The 24,678-nt window shown below is 38.3% G+C and overlaps 1 protein-coding gene across 1 annotated transcript; it reads left to right on the forward strand.

The window, feature by feature from the left end:
* Window positions 1-1,194: 1,194 nt before the first annotated feature.
* On the forward strand, window positions 1,195-23,480 carry LOC308273218 (putative vomeronasal receptor-like protein 4; the record flags this gene model as incomplete). The annotated part of the gene is made up of 3 exons (XM_080710307.1): window positions 1,195-1,244; window positions 8,186-8,325; window positions 22,792-23,480. 3 exons carry the CDS (start codon window positions 1,195-1,197, stop codon window positions 23,478-23,480), a joined length of 879 nt encoding a protein of 292 aa, XP_080566433.1.
* Between the last annotated feature and the right edge of the window lie 1,198 nt (window positions 23,481-24,678).

A 24,678-nucleotide genomic window follows, 5' to 3' on the forward strand; every position in this document is an offset into this window, starting at 1 on the left:
AAACAAAAAACAAAACAACATCAACAAATTAAAGCAATCCTACAAATATATAAATATTCAGCAGACTGTGTCTTTGTAGTCTCTGTGCCACCAGCATCTTTCCTGCTACAAGCCTGGTTGTCTGAGTCTTTCTCAGTCCAATTAGATGGTCATTATCAATAGGGCTGGACCTAGTGTTAAGCTTAGGTCACCCTCCGTGCCTTCCACAGATATGGAGTCTTGATCTCTCCCTTCCTCTGTAGGTGGTGGATGCCTCTGAGACCAAACTCAATGTAAGTCTCTGTTCTCCACAGTTAGGGCTGGTTTGGTCTGACTTCTCCCCATTCACCACTATTGGGTGGTCTGTGGTGATCCTGGAGATCCTACTAGTTGGATCTAGTGTTAAGTGTAGGTCTCCCCCCAACACTTTCCACTGATGCAGAGCCTGAGTCTGTCTGGGCCTCTGCTATGTCCAACAGCAGAGTCCATCCCCACCTTCGCTGGGGTGAAGCACAACGTCTCAAACCCAGGGAGTTTACTGTGGCTGCTCAAGTTCCTGGGGGTGCTGTGCTGGGTGTTCTCCTGCAGGGATGGCAGCTTTACTTATGGTGTTGTTGAGTGCCAGTCCAAATCTCTGGAGGATGTAGTGAGCTCAGCAGCCACTGCTGCAAGTTGTAGTCAGTGATTGTGCAAGACAATTCCACTGATCTGCAGCCTCTTACTTTTTAAGTCCTTGGCTGTTTTACTGTTTGTCTTTGGAGTTGTGTGTAGTGAGGCAAGATGGTGCCGCTGTGGTGCCCGCAGCCGCAAGGTGGGTGGGTTTCTTTTCTGCTCTCTGATAGGTCTTTTAGTTTTTTTTCCCTGGTGTCTTTTATTTATTGTGTTCTTTTTATATCTATGGTGTTTTCTGGTTTTTGTAAGAATGCTGTTTTTAAGGCAATGGAGAGCAGTGTCAGCAGGACTGGTATATACTGCTTCCCTCAGTATTTCTCCCCCAGGTTAAACAAAAGTCCCAGGTCATTTTGGTAGATGCAGGGATTCTCAGAGGTTGAGCCATGGTGAAGAGGGCTGGGGGATTCAGTGGTGATGGTGTTAAGGCCCTGTGATCTTTTCTTCTCACCAGAAGGATATGACTGAGGGGACCTCTCTTACATGGGAATGGCATGAGGACCTATTTGCAATGACAGTGGCACTGTGTCTGACAAGTGGGTACCCATGGGGGTAAAGCCTGACAACATGTGTGGTGGGAGACGCCAGGGGTTCAGGTAAGTGATGGCCCTGGTCCCTGGTAAGGCTCCTTGCTGTCAGGCTGTTAGAATGCATGAGGCATGAATGCAGTGAGCAAGGCAGGAAACCTTGCCAATAATCCCCAGGAATGGGCACTGCTTTTACTTCACTATTGTCCTATGATGGTAAAGCATGTGAATTTTTTCATTCCATACTGCTAACATTCATGCACTAATATTGGTGAAGAACCCTTTTAGGTGCCTATAACTTTTTTTCCCAGTCAAGTAGGAGAGAAATGATAGGTAAAGAGAGAATAAATATTTATAATAAATAAATATTTATAATAAAATTTTTGATAATTGCTTTAAACATTTTCAATCAAGATGTATTGGCAATACAATACTATAAAATTTTAATTAATGGATGGAAAAGAGAGCTTTGGGTTATAGTATGTAATCCATTATTAGAATGTGACTTCAAGACAAGTATAGTGTAGTTTAGAATCTGTTTCCTTATATGTTGAAGGGAATCATAATAGTAAATATATTTCTTTGAAGGATGGTAGAAAATTCAAACATTGAAAAATAGGCCTTTGTGTGAAACAGTGCCTGACACAGTATAAGCATTAAGTATGTTAAAGCTATTGTTGCTATCTTATTTATTAAGATAATGAGGATGGCATTTCATTGAATGTTCTAAAAGAAATATAATTGTTATATTTTATTCTCTACCACCGTTTGATTCCAAGTTTTCTTGGCACTGGAATTTGGAAAATAATAAACATTTGGGATTTCTCCTTTACCAGTAGAGTTTTCCTGGGGGAAATGAACTAAATATGGAGTAAGAACAAAGATGGCTTTTGGGAAGTGCACATGTCTAAGTCTCAGAGATTCAACCATAGCACAGAGCTCTGAAGAGCTATTCCTCTCTCTCTCTCTCTCTCTCTCTCTCTCTCTCTCTCTCTCTCTCTCTCTCTCCTCTCTCTCTCTCTTTTTCTTTCTTTCTCTCTCTCTCTTCACTTTTTCTCTCTCTCTCTTCACTTCTCTCTCTCTCTCTCTCTCTCTCTCTCTCTCTCTCTCTCTCTCTGGCAGTTCTCAATTCTGTGAGAGATATGAGTCATGTTGACTGAGAAAATCACTTTCCAAGACAAACTTACTAAAAGTGAGACCGACCCACAAGGGGTAGGTGAATCCCAGGCAGAGAAAGCAACAGTTGCTGGTTAGGGCCTTAGACTCTTGTATAGAGTTGCTGGGTTCAGATCCTGATTCTGTATCTATTATTAGTGTATGTTGAGCAAAGATCATTAAAAACAAAATCTTCTCCTAACCTTTAAAACCACTATGAATGGTATAAGAACATAATTTTAATTTCAACCAAGCATGGTGGCCCGTGCCTGTTATCCCAGGAGATAGAGACTGAGATAGAAGGATGGTTTAAGACAAGTCTCAGCAACTTAGTGAAACCTTATTTCAGATAAGGAATAAAATAGGTCCATCCATTTTCCTGCAAATGATTTTTTTATTGCTGAGTAGAATTCAATAATTTTGTGATCTATTCATCTGTTGATGGACAGATGGGTTGGTTCTGTAATTTTGCTATTACAAACTGTGCTGCTATAAACATGGATATGCATATGTTATTACAATATTCTCATTTCAGTCCTTTTGTAAAGATACATAGGAGTGTTATAGCTGGCTCATATGATAGATCCATTCCCAGTTTTTTGAGGAATCTTCATACTGATCTTCATGGCAGCCACACTAACTTGCAGTCCCACCAGCAGTGCAGAAGAGTTCCTATTTCCCCATATCTTTACCAGCATTTGTTGTTTTGACTTCATGATAATTGCCATGAAGTGTTAGATGGGATCTTAGTGTAGTTCTAAATAACCTGGAGAACATTACATTAAATGAGATTAGCCAGTCACAGAACGTAAAGGGTCATATATATTTTTTTCTCATATGCATAAGCGAGGGAGTAATTGGGATATAAGAGGGATTTTAGATAACAAAGGATAAACTCCAGTGGAGTGAGGGAGATGGTTTTGGAGAGTGTGAGAGAGGGAGAATTAATGAAGGAAACACACCCACTAATATTAAGTACGTATGTGAGAATACCAATGCTCTCAATATCGTATGGGGAAGGTGAGGAGTGGGGAGGGAGTTGGGGAAAACTCACCAAATACTGTGTGCATGTATGTCTCTATCACTATGAATTACATTATGATGTGAGACTATAGTGCACCAATAAAAGAGTTAAAATTCAAAAGTAAATAAAATATAACAAAAAAATAATAAAACAGAGCTGAGTGTATAGCTCAGAGGCAGAATGTCTCTGAGTTCAAGCCCCAGTACAAACAAAGGAGGAAAGAATAGAATTTAAAGCTGAAGAAGCATTCAAATAGAATGTCACTCACATCCCAGGAAATCTGTTCAAGAGGTTGCAAGTGCAGAGGAAAAACACCTTTAATTGTCAATCAGGTACAGCTTAGTGAGCCCACTTTCTCAAGAAAAATTCATCCTTCAGTAAAAGTATTTCACCTCACAATTTGTCAACGAAACCTCATGGTCCACTTTGTAGTTATCTGGTGATCAAGATGAGGATTTGTATTCACTGATTGATTTTATTAAAAAACATACAAATTCTCACATATTTCTTTTTAACAGATGATTTTACAACTTGGAGCAAGTTTTAAAAAGTTAGGCGCTTGTCCTTCTGCAGAAACAGGAAGATAAGGCACAAAGTTTCTTGATGATTACACTTATATAGAGGCCTCCAGCACCCTGGAAAAATATCCTGGGGTTGTCAAGCTTGCAAGAGCATAACATAGCCTTTTACAAAGACTTAGGAACAACTCAAGCTGGCAGAAAAAAGTTGATACATTTTCTAAACCAAATGATCTAACAAAAGTTACAGAAGGAAATGTTCCTTATTGCACTAAATTAATTATTATTATTTTTCTGTTTCTATCTAACTTTAAATATATCAGGTACAACTTAACCAGCTCATTGTGTTTGCATTTCCTGCTCAAGATCAGAGAATGGAAATTATGCTTTTTTTTTTTTTTTTGTGGTACTGGGGGGTGGAACCCAGGGGCTTTTCTACCTCTGGGCTACACTCCCCGCCCTATTTTATAATTTATTTGGAAACAGGGTCTCACTAAGTTGCTGAGAGCCTCACTAAGTAGCTGAGGCTGGCTTCAAACCTGTGCGATCCTCCTGTCTCAGCCTCCCAAGCGCTAGGATTACAAGCGTGCGCCACCACACCTGGCTTCATGCTTATCTTACGGCCAACTTTTTCATTTATGGTAGTAGGATATTTGTATCCAGTAGGTGCCAAGGAAACCTGTGGGCAATGAGAATGTCGTCACCTGAAAACAAGGATGGCCAGAGAACAGGAGCCTTTACTCAGGCCAGCCCGAGGCCATTCTGACTTCTGAAAAATAGTGCTGGTCTCACCTCTGATCTCAGCCCTGTGCCCACATTTATTCATTTTTCTTTGCATAAGGGTTTGGAAAGGTCTTTGGCAATAGAATGGATAATAGAAAGAAAAGTCGTTCTTGGGTATAGATAAATTATACAAGTGTTCTTGAAGCTTGATACTGTAGGATTGATGTTTTTAAATGGAGTGGGGTGGCCCCTCTAGATTTCAAGTCCAATTTGTTGTTTCATGTACAGGGAATAAAACAAAACTTTGGCCAAAAATAATGAACTAAATGTGTGTACATGTAGCAAGGTGACTCTGGTCTGACCAAGTTCATGGCTGGGACATGCTCAGAAAGCAGAGTCCCCAGTGAGAGTCATCATAGATGATGTTCCTGTGTTTGGAGAAAGACTTGAGAGAGAAAGTGAAACTACTTGTCCTGAGTTTCAGAAAGCCATCCTCAAGCTGATTCAGAGCTGAGAACTCTGGCAGGTGACGAGAGGGACGGAAGATAGGGAAGCCTAGATATAGAAACTTAGTTGTCCACTCTCACTGCACATCCTATTGAGACAATTACATCCTAATTACAGGTAAGATAAGTTTTGAGACAAGTAAATGTAGTAATTGTAGAGGGACAAGGCAAGTTGTACTTCAGGGATTGAAATTCAGTAGAGGGTTTTCTTCCTTTTGACAGGGTGACAAGTGTGAAAACTGAATAATTGGTGATAGTTTATAGTAGCTGAGAGCTCTATAAAACCAGATGTTGCAGAAATGAGTTGGAAATCTCATATGGCCAGGACCGATCCAGAGCCTGGCTGCATCACAGCTACCCAGGTGAGTAGACCTGTCTATTCTGTTTACTCATATGCACTGTATACAATTTTCTCAGTAGCATCAATCTTAATCTCTGGCCAGGCAAGAGAGTTGATGAGAATATCCATGGGCCTTAGACCCTTATTCTCCTTTTGTTGCATAAAAGGTTGAACCTGGGGCCACAGAGATTAAGGGGACCAGTAGATGTCCCTCTGGAGACATTTGAGTATCTGTGTCACTGTGCTGATGTTGTCAGAGAGCTCTGGAGTAGGTCTCTGCATTAAGTTCTTACCTTGCTGTCTTCCAGAAATCAAAGGCAAAGGGCTGTTCAGGTTTCTAGGAAAAATTTGGTCTTCTTCAACTTCCATGTTGTCCTGCATTATGACTCTGTCAGCATTTTAAGTTTTCGTAACATTTCTTCAAGCCGGGTGTATTGACCCGCATTTGTAATCCCAGTATTTGAGAGGCTGAGACAGGAAGATTGGTGTTGACGGACAGCCTCAGCAACTTAGGCCATTTGCAACTCAGTGAGACCCTGTTTCAAAATAAAGAATAAAAAATAGAACTAGGAGTGTAGCTCGGAGATAGAATGCCCTGGGTTCCATCACCAGTACTGATTAAAAAAAAAAAAGATTTCTTCACCTAGTTTTTGGCGTATTCCCGTGTTTCCAGTAGACCTTCTTTTGCTTAGAAGCCTTACACTGCTAAGTCCCTATGTGTACTGTGTTAAATTTGAAGGCATTCATTCTACATCAATACTTGAATGCTACTGATACAACTAATAGTACCGTTTGGTAAGTTAGCTTCATTCATCATATGCCTTTTTCTTGGGAGAAGGATTAGCACCAATTATTATTCAAAATTATAGCTTCTCTTTTGAGAATTATTGCTATATTTGTGAGTTTGTTCATTATTATGATTTGAGGTAACACACTTTAAATTTACCCAAGTATTTTACAGCAAAGAGCACTCATCTCATATTTTTGTTGAGAAAGTTGGACCTGATATAAATGTACTTTACTGCCTAAGATGTTTGGACTTAGTCCAGATGGGACATTACACATATAAGAGAGTGTAAATCCTGTCTTTTAAAATAGTTTACTAATATTCTCAATATAGCAATCCGGAATAATACTTACCCTCCTGTCTGTGACATTCTTCATTTCATTCTTTTAGAATGAAAGAGACATGACTTATTTGATGTTTCAGAAGTGGATCCCAAACCTAATTATAAATTGTGAAACTTTTTCAAGGTGGGGACTGGAAAACGAGAACCCCCAGAAATATAATAAAAACACAAACAAGAAAAGGCTTGACGATTGTTCTGGGAAATTGAGATGTAGTGAGAACTGTCATTTTTAATAGATCCAATCTCTTAAGTATTCAATCCATTTATCCTAAACCTTTACCTGAAACTGTGGAGCTTCCTCAGATAGCCGATAGAATAAGGCATTATGCATTAGACCTTTAGGACTGTGTGCTTCTTTTTTTCAATGCATTGAAAAGCTGTGACGGATGTTCATAGAGGTGTGGGCTCCATGCTACCAAACCTGGTCACAAGCCTATGTTACGTTACTTCATGCTTCCAGAGACCTTCAACAGAGAGAAATCTAAAGCAATCTTTTAATGGTCAGCAGGAATGAGAGAAGAAAGGCATGAAGAATTCTATTCCAATTATACAGAATATATGTAAATCCTAGGGATTAGGTCAAACAGCCTGATTCCTTTTGTGCTGGAGAAACTGACTACAGTTTGCAATATGATCTTTAGTGAGATATGAGATTGAAGCTTTTAGAAGTGAAAAAACAACATGCTATTAATGGTGATATGAAGTCAGCATGGACTGATACAGATCACAGAGGCCCTATTATTAGTCAGGTTGAGAAAAAGGCCCAGTTACCTGGAACCATGGTTTCTAGTTTTTCAGCAGCTGTTAGATGCCTCCATGAGCCACTGTTGGAATGTTTTCTTTTTATACCAATGCTGCTCCAACCTACTTTGCCACAAGAAGCTATTGGTGGGGATTTCTAATTCATATTCAGCCCTTATGCCATGACAGCACATAACACATTCTTAACCATCCTGCCCTAATCCACTTTCATAAATAGCACCACATCCAGGACTAATCCAAGCTTCCTTTAGAGGCCTCTGTGGTCACATATTGGGACCTCACATTTCATGATTTTTCCAGGGCACCAACTCTACAGTCTGGGTTTTTTCCCCCCGACTAATAAAATAGTAGAAGGGGATGGATATAAGGAAAGGAGTCTTGAGGAAGGAAACAGATCAAATAATGTTTTGTCCTTATAGGAAGGAATCACCACCAATCTCGTAAGTACAAGGAAGGAGTGGGTGTTGTGGAGTGCGATCCTGAGAAAAAGAGACCAAGTGATGTCTTCATATATTACTTTTTTCATTTCAAATCTATGTCATATAATTATAATACATCAATAAAATATAGAACAAAAAAGAAAAGGGAACAGTTCTTTGGACAAAAATCAACTCCACTGAATATATCATGACTGTCCTTTATACTCAGAAATTGCTATGATATGAAATACTTTATGCAGAAACATATCAGCATTACTAATGCTTTCTTACAAAAGGTGTTCACTGAACCCAAGTTATACTACCTAGGAAGTAAAAAAATGGTCTTCAGCCATCTCAATGGAAGAATCTTCATCTTTACCACAGGACTTGGCATTATGGGGAACATCTTTGTTTTTGTGACTTACATGTGCAGTTTTGGAGGCACTAAGAAGACATCTATACATCTTATTCTCATCCACATGGCTTTTACAAATATAATAATGCTGCTTTCCAAAGGAATTCAAAAATCAATAGCAGCATTTGGTTTGAGAAACTTCCTCGAAGATATAGGCTGTAAGATTGTTGTTTACTTGATGAGGGTGGCCCGGGGCCTCTCAATCTGTACCACCTGTCTTCTCACAGTTGTCCAGGCCATCACTATCAGTCCCAGAGGCTCTAGGTGGGATAAATTTAAGCTGGTGTCTTCCCAGAACATTTTTCTTTTGTTTTTTTTTCTTGTGGATACTCAATTGTTTGATAAGCATGAACTTACTATTTTATGTAAAAAATATTAGCAGCATGAACACATCACATGTTAATAAAAATGATAACCCCTGTTATTTTCTCCCAGAAAGCTGGATATTTAGATGGATTTTCCTCACTCTCATGGTCCTGCGAGATTCCCTGTTCCAAGGTGTCATGGGTTGGGCCAGTGCTTACATGGTATTTATTCTCCACAAACACCATCAGCAAGTCCTCTACCTTCGGAATGCTAATCTTCTCTGTGAAACTCCCCCTGAGCTGAAAGCTGCTCAAAGCATTCTCTTTCTTATGTTCTGTTTCCTTTTATTTTATTGGACAGATTGTTTTATTACTTTATGTATAACTATCTCCTTAGAATTGCATTCCTTAATGGAAGCTGTTAAGGAATTTCTGATGTTTGGTTATGCAGTTTTCAGCCCATTTTTGCTGATTCACAGAGATGGACATCTGGCTGAATGCTGGGTGCTTGGGAGAAAGGTAGGCTTTGAGAAAATATTTCACTGATTCTTCCCGTATATAAGTTGGAAATCATAGTTAGTAATATTGTGATATATGTACTACAAGACAAATCAAAGTAACGGAAACATAGAAAGGTTTCAATCTTATACCACAGTGCTGAGGACCACCCTGAGCTCTTACACAGCTCATGGGAAGTCAAAGGGATGCAGACATCTTATTTTTCATTCTCCTGCACTTAAGGAATGGGTTGATATTCTCATGCATATTAGAAGGCTCTAACACTACCAGCACTTCTGATAGTAAAATTCAGAAAAGCAACATAGAAAACTGTAATAAAATTACTTATGTATTTCTCCTTTGACCAAAGAAATTCACTTCTGAAACACCAATCTTCAAGATGTATTTGTTCATGCAAAACATACAGTATAAAAAATACTTTAGATTGCAGTGATTTTTTGTGGTATTGGGGATGGAACCCAGGGCATTCTGACTCCAGGTTACACCCTAGACCTATTTTTTATTTTTTGTTTTGAAACAGGGTCTGACTGAATTGCAAAGGGCCTCACTAAGTAGTTGAGGCTTTCTGAGAACTCTGATTCTCCTGTCTTTGAAATTTGACATATTGTTTAAAATAAAGATGTCCATTCGAAGCCAGCCTCGCTGACTTAAGAGACCCTGTTTCCAAATAAAAAAATATAAAGTAGGTCTGGGAGTGTAGCCCGGAGGTAGATGGGTTTCCAGGAACCCCAGTACCACCAAAAAATAAAAAATTAAATAAAGATGTCCAAATACTTCCCAAACTTAGTGAAAGAGATAAGCCTCCAATTTTAAAACAACCCAGAGGATCCTACAAGGAATCAACTCAAGAATGTTTACGCCTAGAATAATCATAATCGTGTTTCTAATGATTGAACCAAAAGAAAAAGTCTAGCACCAGACAAAAATAATTATTGTAATTTTTATGGTTATTTAACCATAGGTTATTTAACCAAGGATATCAGATGCAACTTTCCTCATCTGCTCCCATTCAAAATGAAGGAATAGAATTCACATTTATCTCAAGGGGTAACTTTTTATTTATGGCATGGGAACTGTAGCACAGCTTCAATTGGGGTATAGTAATTCAGAAATATTATGGAATCATCTCATATAAAAAATAAAACAAAAATTAAGCTACTAAAATTGAAGTAGCAAACAAACCTGGAAAATGTTACACATCAAAATGTGAAATCTAAAGGATTAGTTAACAAAATGAGAGATACTATAGGAGTTAGAATGTGGTTCAATTTTTAAGATATTAAAGAATTTGAAGCAATAGGATTTATAACTGTCTATATATGAATTGTAGAGAAGAAGGTTAGGCATTAGCTATGGCTTCTGGAACAGGATGGTGGCACTATGATAGAATGAAATTAAAAAACACACAGGAAAAATGTTAATTGGGGAAATTTGGGTCTAATGCAGTCCTACTGAAGCTGAACACAAGTGGGTACAAAAGGACTTGAATAAATCAATAAATTTTGCTAGTTCAAAGCTCAAAAGAAAGTTGGAAGGTTAGAATTTTTAATACTAAACTTCAATATAGCATTTGAAAGTACATAGAATGATGTACAACCAGTGCTGCAGGAAGGAAGTCTTTGAATAACAATCTGCTCCAATACATATGTCATGACTGTCCCTCATAGTCCAGAAAATAGCTGTGATATGAAATACGTTTTTCAGACTCATATTAGCATTGCTGATGCTGTATTCAAAAGGTGTTTTCTGGACCCAAGTTTTTCTGCCTGTCAAGTAAGAAATGGTCTTGAGTCATCTCAATGGAAGAATCTTCATCTTTACCACAGGACTTGGCATGGTGGGGAACAATTTTGTTTTTATGAATTACATGCACAGTTTTGGAGACACTGAGAAGACACCTGTACATCTTATTCTCATCCATTTGGCTGTTACAAATATCATAATGCTTCTATGGAAAGCAATATAAAAGACAATATCAGTTTTTGATTTGAGAAATTTTCTAGATGTTGTAGGCTATAAAAAGTTCACTTCTGGGATATAATCTTGCAGACATATTTGTTCATTTAAACATACAGTATAAAAATTCTTAGATTCTGTATTTTTAAAGCAAATTTAAATATTCTCTAAAGACCATTTTGCTTGTTATTTGAGAATGTTCATAATCTCTACCCCCTTAAGGAGAGTTCATTGGACTTGTGAAAGAGTGAATGAACTTATGCACTATTTCATCACACTCCAGTTAGAGAGGCAATCATCAAATATACGAAGTTGGGGATGGTGGCAAGCCTGTTATCCCAGTACTTGGGAGACTGAAACAGGAGGATCAGAGGTTTAAGATCATCCTTAGTGACTTAACAAGAATCTCAACAACTAATGAGACTCTGTTTAAAAAGACACACATACACAAATGGGAGTATATCTTGGAGGTAAACCGACCCTGGGTTAGATCCACGGTAGCAAATAGTAATAGCAATACATCATCATCATCATCATCATCATCATCATCATCATCATCATCATCATCAATACTATCAAGGATATGGGGAAAAAGAATACTATGCAATGTTGCTATGTTTGTAAATTACTACAACTACTATGCAGATCATTATGGAAGTTCCTAAAAATACTAAAAATGGAACTACTCCATGATCCAGACTTACCACTCCTTGATATTTTTCCAAAAAAAATTAAAGTCAAAATACTACGGTGATAAATACATACCCATGTTTATAGTAGTGTAACCTACAATAGCCAAGTTATGAAACCAACTCAAGTGTCTGTTAACAGATGAACGGGTAAAAAAATTGTGGTATATACACACAATAGAATTCTACTCAGCCATCAAGAAAAATGAAATTATCTCATTTGCAGAAAAATGGATGAAACTAGAGAATATCATTCTATGTGAGATCAGCCACACTCAGAAAGTCAAGGTTGTATATTTCCTCTCATATGTTGAAGGTAGAGAAAAAAATAGTAAACAAAAAGAACTTTGGATAAATGTGGAGAGAGACTAGAGGAATAATGGAATGGGATTAAAAGGGCGGAAGTAGGAGGTAAGAAGGAGAAAAGGGAGACTGAGAAAGAGAACAATTCAAATAATGCTTGGCAACATATAAAGGTATTGCTACTGGCTTCACTAGTATGTCCAGGCAGGGAAGAGCAGGTAGTGAGTGAAATGTGGAAAGAAACACACCAAGAGCTATGAGCAAGTGTGTTTGTATCACACTGAACTTCACTACAATATATAATTGCAATGCAGTAATAATAGTATAAGAAATTAAATTTAAAAATAAAATGTGGTATAGCCGGGTGTGGTGACACACGCTTGTAATCCCAGCATTAAGGAGGCTGAGACAGAAGGACCATGGTTTGTGGACAGCCTCAGCTACCTGGTGAGGCTCTTTGCAACTCGATGAGACCCTGTTTCAAAATAAAGAATAAAAACTAGGACTAGGGGTATAGTTTGGAGGTGGAATGCCCCTGGGTTCTACCCCAGTAACACACACACACACACACACACACACACACACACACACACACACACACAAATAAATAAATAAAAATAAAACATGGTATATACACAATGGAGTTTTCCTTATCCATAAAGAAAATTATATTATTTGCAAGAAAATGGATGGATCTAGAGAGCATCATGATGAGTGAGAAGAGCTACACTGAGCTCAGGAAATTAAAACAAGAATTAATGAATGTTATTGCATTAAATTAAGAACCATCTACATATCAAAGGAAACCATCAAGAATTTACAGTTAGTGCCTATAAAATGGGAAAAGATCTTCACTACCTATCCTGACAAAGGTCTAATATGTAGAATATACAAAGAGTTTAAAAAGCTTAACATGAAAAAACAAAGAACCCAACAAAAATAGGCAACCATTTTTTAGAGATTAATATACTTCTCAAAGGATGAAATATAAATGGCCAACAAATGTATAAAGAAATGCTTAACATCTTCAACAATTAGGGAAATGCAAATTAAAATTACACTGATATTACATCTAATTCCAGTTAGGATGCCAGTCAAGAATACAAGTAATAATAAATGCTGACAAGATTGTGGGGAAATAAGAACATTGCTGGTGGGACTGCAAACTAGTACAAACACTATGGAAATCAGTGCGGAAGGTCTCAGAAGATTGGGAATGGAGTGCCAAGAGTTGTGTACATGTATATTTCTGACATTCTGTATCCCAATATGATGTAAAATTACAATGCACCTAAATAAATAAAGTATATGTACAATTAATTTAAAAAGATTTGTAATGTATTAGTATTTAAAATGAAATGTAATAATGTATTTTAGTGGGCTGTCTATATTATAAACTGCTTTAAGAATATTAAAGAAAGCTGGGCGTGGTGGCACACGCTTGTAATCTTGCGCTTAGCAGGCAGAGACAGGAGGATCGTGCAGGTTCGAAGTCAGCTGCTCTGGCTTAAGAGACCCTGTTTCCAAATAAAAAAGTATGAAAAAATAGGTCTGGGAGTGTAGCCCGGAGGTAGAAGGGTTTCCAGGAACCCCAGTACCACCTAATAAAAAAAGAATATAAAAGAAAGCTAAATAATTGTTTCTTCTTCTTTTGAGAAACTAAATTAATGGAGGCACAGTAAAGAAAAAATTTCATATAGTATTTTCTTTTTATGTTCTTCTTTATTAAACCTTCTTTATGGGACAAACACAAGTAGTGAAGAAATCTTATTTATATAAGAGAGTTAAGGAGGTCACTAAATATTTCCAAGTACTATCTTCAGTAATGCCTCTCATCTTTATTCTGGGATGTCAGGTAATATTCAGCCCCTGCAGCTACCACAAATGCGGCAGATCTCCATTTAAATCTTTTTAATATTACACCAAGAAAGGAAGCATTGTTTGCAAAGCCACCCATGTATCTCCAAGCTTCATTGTGGCCCCATGGATTCCTTACCCTTTTGCTGCCAGCTTCTTCTGGACATTTCCTAATGGTGTCCCTTCTATCTTCCATTGTCTATAATCTGAAAGTTCCAATTTTCTATGACCATGTTCATGTCCATGGGCCATGTCTAATTATGGCATTTTGGAAAGGGTCTTTCTAAAAGAATTGCCTGACAGCAATCTGACCTCTGAGGACATTCAATAAGCAGCCTTCCAGCTTCATATAGTATTTTCTGATTGGCTAACCATTTGAAGGAATTTTTAGACAAATGCATGAAAACTTTAAAACTTTAAGCATGATTTGTTTCTTCTTTCAAGACATCTTTGGTTATTGCCTTTGCACTGCACAGTGCTGTCAATCTCTTGTTTTTAGAGATGAGAATAATTTGGTTCTAAAGTGCAGCATTTGTTTTTATTTTTACTAAGATAGATGTATTTACAATGCATAATTCTGGCAACATCTTATATATTTCTTTTCATTCCTCTCTCTCTCTCTCTCTCTCTCTCTCTCTCTCTCTCTCGGAATTAAACTTAGGAACATTCTACCTCCAAGCTATTACCCAAGATTTTTTTTACACAGTAGTGCATTGCAATTATGTATCATAGCAAGGGTTGGTGTGATATAAACTTACCTGTAACTGTAAACTGCTCTTGGTGTACTTCTCTCCACATACAACTCTGCTCCCTCATCCACCTCTCTCCCTGCGCATGCCAGCAAAATCAATAGTAATAACTTTATATATTGCCAAAGCATTATTATAATTTTTCCCTCAGTCCTCCCTATTTCCTTTCTGCCTTCCTCCCATAATTCTCTTCCACTGTTCTACTGGTCTCTGTCATTTATCCAAAGTCCCTTTTATTTTCTATATTTTCTCTACCTTTCACATGGGAGAGAAAACATATGGACCCCTGACTTTCTGAGTCTGCCTATCTCATTCAGAACATTCTTGGAAGCAGCCAGTTAGAGTCCATTGCTGGCAAGCCGACAGTGATTCCTAAGTGACAGTGGATTTCCATGGAGGAGTCCTGCACCTGAGACCAAACTCTATGATCATCAGACCTACTCAATTGCTCCTCCAGCTGGTGGTTCACAGGGATACTTTGCATATGCTGCAGTTATCGTCAGTCCATAACCAGTGACTACTTCTGATTTTTCTGATTGTTCACTGTCCCCCATGCCCTGTCGCCCTGGCCATCACTGAAGGTCCTTGTGGGGAAGTGGGAAAGAAAGGTTATCAAGTATATTTTTCATGGCACAGGAAGACTACTCCTAAAGAACTACATCCCCCATTACTCAAGGAGTTCCGCATCCGCAAAGCGGCTCCACTGTGAGAATAATAGAGGATCCATGATAACTGTTCTCATTATTCAAGTCAGGTTTTCACTCACAAGATACAGAGCTCTCTACCTTCCACACACCAAGTAGGATCTGTGTAGGCCTCTCAGGTGGTTTCTTTCTACAGACACCAGGATCAACTGAATGATGCTGAAAATCTCCCTGAGTCACATAATTCTGACCATTGTCCACACGGTACCCAGGGCCAATGTGCCCTTGGCAAATAGGTGCTATCACATGGCGCAAGTGACCTTGGAAGGAGATCATCTCCTCTGTGCTTAGGAATTCCAGCTAAATGCTATCTTTTTCTAATTTGATGTTGAATGTATAAAAAAGCTACAATAAAGAATATTCTAAGATCCTGAGTTACCCTCATAAATTTCTTTAATAAATTTTGTTGAAAATTTTAATATCCATATGCAAAAATTATATTGAGCCTTTATTTTATACCAGAAAGAAAGCTGAACTGAAAATGAAACAAGGTTGGGACATAAGACATCAATTCAAACTATAAACAATTGATTAGACCACATGAAGAATAGAATCTCGCTCCTAGAAGATTATCACTCCAAAAACAAATATATAGTATATAACTTAGAAAAAACAATTCAAGCCAGGCATGGTGGCGCACACTTGTAATCCCAGCATTTGGGAGGCTGAGACCAGAGGATCACAGTTCGCAGACAGCCTCAGTTACTTAGTGAGGTCCTCTGCAACTTAGTGAGACCCTGTTTCAAAATAAAGAATAAAAAATAGGGCAGGGGTGTAGCTCGCAGGTGGAATGCTCCTGGTTTTCACCTCAACACCTGCAAAAAAAAAAAAAAAAAAAAAAAGAAAGAAAGAAAGAAAGAAGAAAAAAAGAAAAAACCTAATTCAACAGCATGAATTGGACATTGAAGAAATGAGGGCCCATTTTAAAAGAACTAACCTAAGAATAATTGGCATAGAAGAGAGAATAGAGGGTAAAACCAAGAGTATCAACAATCTTTTCAAAGAAGTAATATTAGAAAATTTTCCAAACAGAGCAAAGGTCAATACACAGGTACAGAAAACTTTTAGAATCCCCTTTAGACAAGACGAGAGAAAAGGTTCACCATGTCACATAATAGTCAAACTGACCAATGTAGAAGCCAAGGAGAGAATCTTAAAGACAACAAAAACCAAGTGACATTCAGAGACAAATCAATTGGAATCACTCCAGACTTTCCAAAAAAAGTCATGAAAGCCAGAAGGGCCTGGAATAACATATTCTAAACTGTGAAAGAAAACAACTTGAAACCAAAAATTTTCTATTAAATTCCCTGCGCTTGGGAGGCAGAGACAGGAGGATCGCGCGGGTTCGAAGCCAGCCGCGTGCTGGCTTAGGAGACCCTGTTTTCAAATCAAAATGTAAAAATAGGCCTGGGAGTGTATCCTGGAGGTAGAAGGGTTTCCAGGAACCCCAGTACCACCAAAATAATAATAATAATAATAATAATAATAATAATAATAATAATAAAAAATAATAATGTTCCCAATATAACAACAACAAATGGATAGAAGGACAATACTTGGTTATGGATGAATTATACAAGTGTTCTTAAAGATTTGTACTGCAAGTTGGTGCTTTCAAAGGGGACATGAGGGAATCATATATATTTTAAAACCAATTTTTAATATACAGGGACAAACAATAAGGAATATTGACATTCTTTTGAAAAATGTCAAGACCTTGAACTGCAATGTGTGTAGGTGCAACAAGGAGACTCCTGTATGACAGAGTTTATGGCTGGGAAACAATCAGAAATCAGAGTCCCTAGTGCTGGTCATTATTGATGATATTTCTCTGTATGAAAAAGACTTGATTCTGAGACAGGAGGATCCTGGTTTGCAGCTAGCCTCAGCTACTACTTAGTGAGGCCCTTTGCAAAATAGGGATGGGACTATAGCTTGGAGGTAGAATGGCCCTGGGTTCCATCCCCAGTATTGGAGAGAGAGAGAGAGAGAGAGAGAGAGAGAGAGAGGAGAGGGAGAGGGAGAGGGAGAGGGAGAGGGAGAGGGAGAGGGAGAGGGAGAGGGAGAGGGAGAGGGAGAGGGAGAGGGAGAGGGAGAGGGAGAGGGAGAGGGAGAGGGAGAGGGAGAGGGAGAGGGGGAAAGTGACTTGTTCTGTGTCACAGAAGCTGTCCTGATGCTGGTTCACAGATGTGGACTTTGAAAAGGTGATGAGAGGGACAGAAAATGTTTGAAACAAAATACAGAAACTTGCCCCATTGTTAACTTTCTCACTGCACATCCTTCTATTAAAATAAGCATACAATAATTAAAAATGAGATAACTTCTGAGCCTAACAAATACCATAATTGTAGAGGGACAGGAACAGTTGTTCTTCAGGGACTGAGACTCAGCTGAGGGTTGGTTTTCTTCTTCCTGACAGAATGACAACTGTGAAAACTGAGTCCTTGGTGGTAGTTTATGGTAGCTGAGAACTCTATAAGACCAGAAGCTGCAGAGGTGAGCTGGGAGCCTCACTATTCCAGATATCCAGGTGAGTAGCTCCATCTCTCTGATTTACTCATATACTATGTAAAAATATCCTCAGAAGCACAAATCTTAGCATCTCTTTGATGAAACAAAGTATTTAATGAAAGATTCAGTGAGCCTTGAATTCTTAATCACCTTCTGCCACCTAAAGGGACAAGCCTGACGCCAGAAATACAAAGGAACCTTTACAGCAGATGTCCTTCCAGAGACACTTGAGCATCTGTGTCACTGTGCTGAGGATCTAATGTTGTCAGAGAGCTTTGTTTTGTTTTGTTTTGGTGGTACTGGGGTTCCTGGAAGCCCTTCTACCTCCGGGCTACACTCCCAGACCTATTTTTACATTTTTATTTGGAAACAGGGGCTCCTAAACCAGCGTGCCCGGCTGGCTTCGAACCTGTGCGATCCTCCTGTCTCTGCCTCCCAAGCGCGGGGATTACAAGCGTGTCCCACCACGCCCAGCTATCAGAGAGCTTTGGAGTGGGTCCCTGCTTAAGGTTCTCACTCTGTTCTCTTCCAGAAATTAAAAAGTCAGAAGGGTCGTTCAGATTTCAAGGAAGAACTCAGCATTATTTTACCTCCATATTGTCTTGCATTATGCCTCTGACAGCATTTTAAGTTTTCATAAAATTTCTTCACTTAATCTTTGGTGCATTGCTATGTTTCTAATGGGTATTCTTATACTTTTCTATTATACTGCTAAATCTAAGTGCTCTGTGTTTAAATTGAAGGCATTCTTTCTTGCACCCATCTTTAAACGGTCCTGATCCTAACAGCTAATATTGTTCCATATGTGTAAGTCAACCTCATTAATTATGTGCTGGTTTGATGTGGAAAGTATTAACAACAATTACTATTTGAAATCATGGTTTCTCTTTTGAGACTTCTCACTGTGTTTTGGTCACTCTGTCATTAGGATTTGAGGCAGTATACTATACATTTATCCCAGTGTTATAGAGTGAGGAGCACTAATCTCATATTTCAGTTGAGAAAACTGGGCCTAAGATGGATTATGTACCAATCCGAGCTTCTAGGAGTTAGGTCCAGATGAGGCATCATTCTGAGTGCAAAGCCTGTCTTTAAAATTTACTATACTAGCCGGGTGTGGTGGTGCACGCTTGTAATCCCTGTGCCTGGGAGGTGGCGACAGAAGGATCGCGCAGGTTCGAAGTCAGCTGCGCTGTTTCCAAATAAAAATATAAAATAGGTAGCCCAGAGGTAGAAGGGCTTCCAGGAACCCCAGTACCACACACAAAAAGAATTTACTATACTCTTCCAAAAGAAATCTGGGGTTGCCAGGCGTGGTGGCGCACGCTTGTAATCCCCACGCTTGGGAGGCGGAGACAGGAGGATCACGCAGGTTCGAAGCCAGCTTCGCTGGCTCAAGAGACCTTGTTTCCAAATAAAAAAGTATAAAATAGGGCTGGGAGTGTAGCCCAGAGGTAGAAGGGCTTCCAGGAACCCCAATACCACCATAAATAAAAAAGAAATCTGGGGTCATACTTGCCTGTCCCTCCTCTCATATTCTCTGTTTCCTTTGACAGAATGAAAGAGAAATGAATTATTAGGTGTCTCAGAGTGGATCTCAAATGTGACTCAGAGCTTTGGAACATTGAGAGGTAAGTGAAGGATAGAAAATTAGAATCCCGGAAAATATAAAATATAACAAACAAGAAAAGATCCAATAAATCTCTTAGGGCATTGAGATGTGGTGAGCCCAGTTATTTCTAACAGACTCAATTTCTTTCTTTCTTTCTTTCTTTCTTTCTTTCTTTCTTTCTTTCTTTCTTTCTTTCTTTCCTTCTTTCTTTCTTTCTTTCTTTCTTTCTTTTTCTTTCTTTCTTTCCTTTCTTTCTTCTTTTTTGGTGGTACTGGGGTTCCTGGAAGCCCTTCTACCTTCGGGCTACACTCCCAGAACTATTTTTACATTTTTATTTGGAAATGGTCTCCTAAGCCAGCGCGTGGGGCTGGCTTCGGATCTGTGCAATCCTTCTGTCTCTGCCTCCCAAGCGCGGGGATTACAAACGTGCGCCACCACGCCCGGCCAGACTCAATTTCTGATTAAGTGTGCAATTCATTTTTATCCTAGACCTGTTACCTGTTTGACTTTGAAGCCTTCATTCATCTTTCTTTATTGGTACAAACTTTACTCTGCCTGTTTGTCAGGGAGGGAAACAGAGTTTGAAGGACAGTAACTGGCTTTCCTTGAGCCATGGACTCCCTGGTACCAAACCTGGGCATAAGCCTGTGTTTCTGTATTTCACCTTTCATTAGACCTTCAGCACAGAGAAATCTATGGCAATATTTTAATGATTAGTAGAAATGAGAAGAAAAAGGCTGGTTGAATTATATTCCAAGTATACAAAATATATGCAAATTCTGGAGATTGTGTCAAATATTCTGGTTTCTTTCATGCTGGTGAAACTGACTGTAGTTTGACATAAGTTCTTGGGTGAGATATGAGATTAGAGTCCTTTGAAGTAAAAAGGTTACATCCTATGTAGGCTGGTGCAAAGACAGCATAGATTGAGGACAATTAAAGAAGCCCTATTTTTGACCAGGTTGAGGAAAAAGTGCAGGTACCAGAGGTTACAGAGTCACCTGGAATCACTGTCTCAGGTTCTGCAGTGGCTGTCAAGTACCACCATGAACCTTTCTGTCAGTGATTTCTTTTCATCCTATAATTGCCCCAAACTATACTGCTATAAGAAGCAATTACTGGGGATTCCTAATTCATAGGCAGCTCTCATCTCATGACAGCACATAACACATCCTTAATCATCCTACCCTAACCCCTTTGATAAACATCACCATATCTAGGGCTGACAAAGACTTTTTTTGAGAGTTTTTAAATGTTTTATTGTCAAAGATATTTCACCTTAAAAAAGTTAGATGTATCATAAAAGCTGAATTGACAAAATAATCTTTTATGATAATTATGATTGTTAGATTTGGGTTGTGAATGCCCTTTACATCAATGGTGGCAATATGATTTTAAATGATCGCCAAACATGGTGTATGGAATTATATTGCCCAACTTCAGTAGGGAGAAACTATTTAACGGTAGACAATGCCCATTACTATCTGCCTTTGGTAATTTAGCATTGAATTTTAAAATATTTTTATTAGTGCACTGTATTTATACATCATAATGGAGTAAAAAACTTGTATAGACATAAATGCACATATCATCCAGCCAGCCCCCACCCAGTCCCGAAATCACTCCCCATTCCTCCCTCCCATGCTTGGTTTAGTGGCTGACTTCGATATGAATAAGTACATCATGTGCTTTGAAGAGTTTCCATCTCCCCCCTCCCATCCCCACAGTTAGATTGCCTTATTTGCTTCTCTATAGGATCTCCTTTTTCACCTGGAGTTCCTCCTATGACCCTTTTCACCCTAGCTTTCACATATTAGGGAAAGCATCCAATTCCTTACTTTTTGTGACTGACTAATCTCACTTAGCATAATATCCTCAAGATCCATCTATTTCCCTGAAAATACCGCAATTGTATTTTTTATAGCTGAGTAAAATTTCATTGTATATATATATATATATATATATATATATATATATATATATATCCCACAGTTTTGTAATTCATTCATCTTTAGATGGACATCTTGGCTGGTTCCATAGTTTGGCAATGGTGAATTGTGCAGCTATGAACATAGATACACACGCATTAGTTTGGTAGTTTGGTTTCCTTTCTTTTGGGTAGATATCCAGAAGTGGTATTGCTAGATGGAATGGTAGATTTGTTCCTATTCTTCTGAGGATTCTTCATACTGTTTTCCATACTGCACCTCATACATCATCGAATTTTTCAGACAAGAGTCCTTATCCTTGGTGTCTTTGGTTGGTTAACTTAACTGTGGAAAAGTTATGCAGTGCAACTTGATATTGAGGACCACAAAATCACTGAATATTCAGAAGTAGTGAACTCACAGATTCATTTAGGAGTTTAGACTACAGAAATATTAAGGTATTATTATCAAAGAAATAAAATTTGAAAGCAAAAAAAAAAACCCCTGGAAATTCTTATGCTCATCAAAGTGAGTTATATACAGAAATATTCCATAAAATAGGAGACACTATAGAGTTTGAAATATGGAAGTATTTTTCATATGTTAAAGAAGTTGAAGCAACAGAATTTTATAAGGTTCTGAATGTGGACTGTGGGGAACGAAGACAGGATAATCCTTAGCCAAGGGCTTTTGTAATGAGATAATGGGAATATGATAGAATTAAATAAAAACTCAGGAAGAGATGCTAGTTAAATGTAATTGGGGTTCAGTGCAGCCCAGCTAAGGTCGAACATATGTTGGTTATCAAAACAATCCAGGCAAGATAAGGCATGCCTGTAATTTCAATAATTTGGGAGGCTGAGATAGGAAGATTGCAGGTTCAAGGACAGCCTTAGCAACATAGTGAGACCCTCAGCTATATAGTGAGACTGTTTCAAAACAAAAAACAAAAAGGGCTAGGGTTGTAGAATGCTTCTGGGTTCAATTTTCAGTATGCCCCCACACAACCTTTGTTGAAATTTTAGATTTTTTAATACTCTGTCTCAAGACGGCATTATAGTTTACAAAGAATGACCCCCCCCCCAAAGTGGCACAATATTATAGTTCTTTGGACAAAGAATGCTCCATTATGCATATCATGATTATCTCTTACAGAATAGAAAATTGCTATTATATTGTATATTTTTTGCAGGTGCATATTATCGTTAGTGGTGCTTATTTTAAAAATAAAGATTTCATTATTTTTCCTGCCTGACAAATAAGAAATGGTTTTGAGCCTGGTCAAAGGAACAGTTTACGTCTTGCTAATAGGACTTGGCATTGCAGGGAACTACTTTCTTTTGGTGAATTATGTTTGCATTTTTAGATGTTTTGAGAAGAAATCTACACACCTCATTCTCATCCATTTGGCTTTTGCAAACATTATAATGCTTCTTTTCAAAGGAATGGCAAGGATAATAGTAGTTTTGGGTTTGACAAACTTTCTAGGTAATACAGGCTGTAAGGTTGTTGTTTATCTGGAGAGGGTGGCCCGGGGCCTCTCAGTCTGCACCACCTGCCTCCTCACAGTGGTCCAGGCCATCACCATCAGTCCCAGAGCTTCCAGGTGGCAGAAACTCAAGCCAAGATCTGTATGGCACATCCTTCCCTTGTTCCTCTACTTTTGGATACTCAATTCTTTGATAAGCATGAACTTACCACTTTACATAAAAAATGCCGGCACAATGAACACATCACAAACTATTAAAGGTAACAACTACTGTTATTTTGTACCAGAAAGTTGGATAGTCAGATGGATTTTCCTCGCCCTCATGGTCCTGCGAGATGCCCTGTTTCAGAGTATCATGGGCGGGGCCAGCGGCTACATGGTATTTCTCCTCTACAAGCACCACCAGCAAGTTCTCTACCTTCAGAACTCCAGGCTTCTCTGCAAAACTCCCCCTGAGATGAAAGCAGCTCAAAGTGTTCTACTTCTGATGCTCTGTTTTCTTTTTGTTTACTGGGCAGATTGCTTTATTTCTTTATACTTAGCTTTCTCCTTGGAGAAGGATTCCTTACCAAAAAACATTCAAGACTTTATGACCCTTGGTTATGCAATTCTCAGCCCGTTTGTGGTGATTATCAGAGATGGGCGTCTGGCTGAATTTTGGGGTATCAATAAGAGAGAAAGACATTGAAACAAATGTCTCTTTCATCGATCCTTTCAGGAAGTAACAATAAAATAACTATTAGTTTTGTGTAGTGTGTACACTATAAAACCAACAGGAGTAGATGAATCAGAGAGACATGTCTTCTACCGATACAGAATTGGAAACTTTCTTAAATTCACACACAGCTTACAGGAAGGCAGAGGGGCTCAGCCAACTCCTCTTTCTCCATCCTGCTGCCCTTCAGGAAGGGGCTGATATTTTCATGCATTTTAGATGATACTTTCCCTATTGTCACTTCTGAAAGTAAAATGTATAAAAGCAACTTGGCAAGTTTTATTAAAATTCTTTATGTATTCACCCTTTGATCCAGGAAGTTCAATCTTTCATATATACTGGAACCCAATCCTGCAGATATACTTGCTCATGTAAGACATATATACAGTATTAAAATATTTTAAATCTCAGTGTTGTATTTATACAAACCTAAAGATCTGGTCAAGTGGTCATCTTTTGCTTCTTCAAAGCAATTCAAAATTATCAATCAATTCAAGGTGATTTTAGGGATCTCTGGAAATGCTGTCAGTCTTTGCAGTTACAGACTCGCAAAATATTTTAGTTACTAAGTGGAGTTGCCTTTTCTTTTTCTTAGATGGAAATAAAGATACATTTTGTAGAATGCATGTTTCTGTCAATAAAGTTTTAATCAACCATTTTGAAAAATGTGTGATGTTATTTTACTTTTTCCACATATTTGTAGTGTGAAATATTAGGATTCATCTAGAAAGATTTGTAAATCATTTGGAAGGATACCTCCTCTGTATCTCTATTATGGCCTTGTACATATTTGGGTCTCTTATTTTTCTCCTAGAAATAGTATATGTCATCCTTTGGACTTTGATTGTATATGTCCACGATAGTAAGGGACTTTTCATTTTTATTGTGATAAATTCTAGTATGTTCTGGATTCAATGTTTTTCATGAAACTGTGGTTTGCCTGAATACAGGGATTTTACTATTTACCTTAGCTTCATAGTTTTCTGTGATACCCTCTTTCTAGTATCTGGCATAGAGAGCAATCCAAAGTTAGCAATTCCAGAATAGATCATTGGTAACTGATTGAAAAGGAAGAAATGTGAATCCTGGAAATGCAATTAGGGATGACATTTTGATGTTGTATCATGAAAAAGAGGTGAGTGAGAATTGAAATATACAAAGTATCAGGTTG

This window comes from Muscardinus avellanarius (assembly GCF_963383645.1).
Source record: "Muscardinus avellanarius genome assembly, chromosome: 14".
Lineage (NCBI taxonomy): Eukaryota > Metazoa > Chordata > Mammalia > Rodentia > Gliridae > Muscardinus > Muscardinus avellanarius.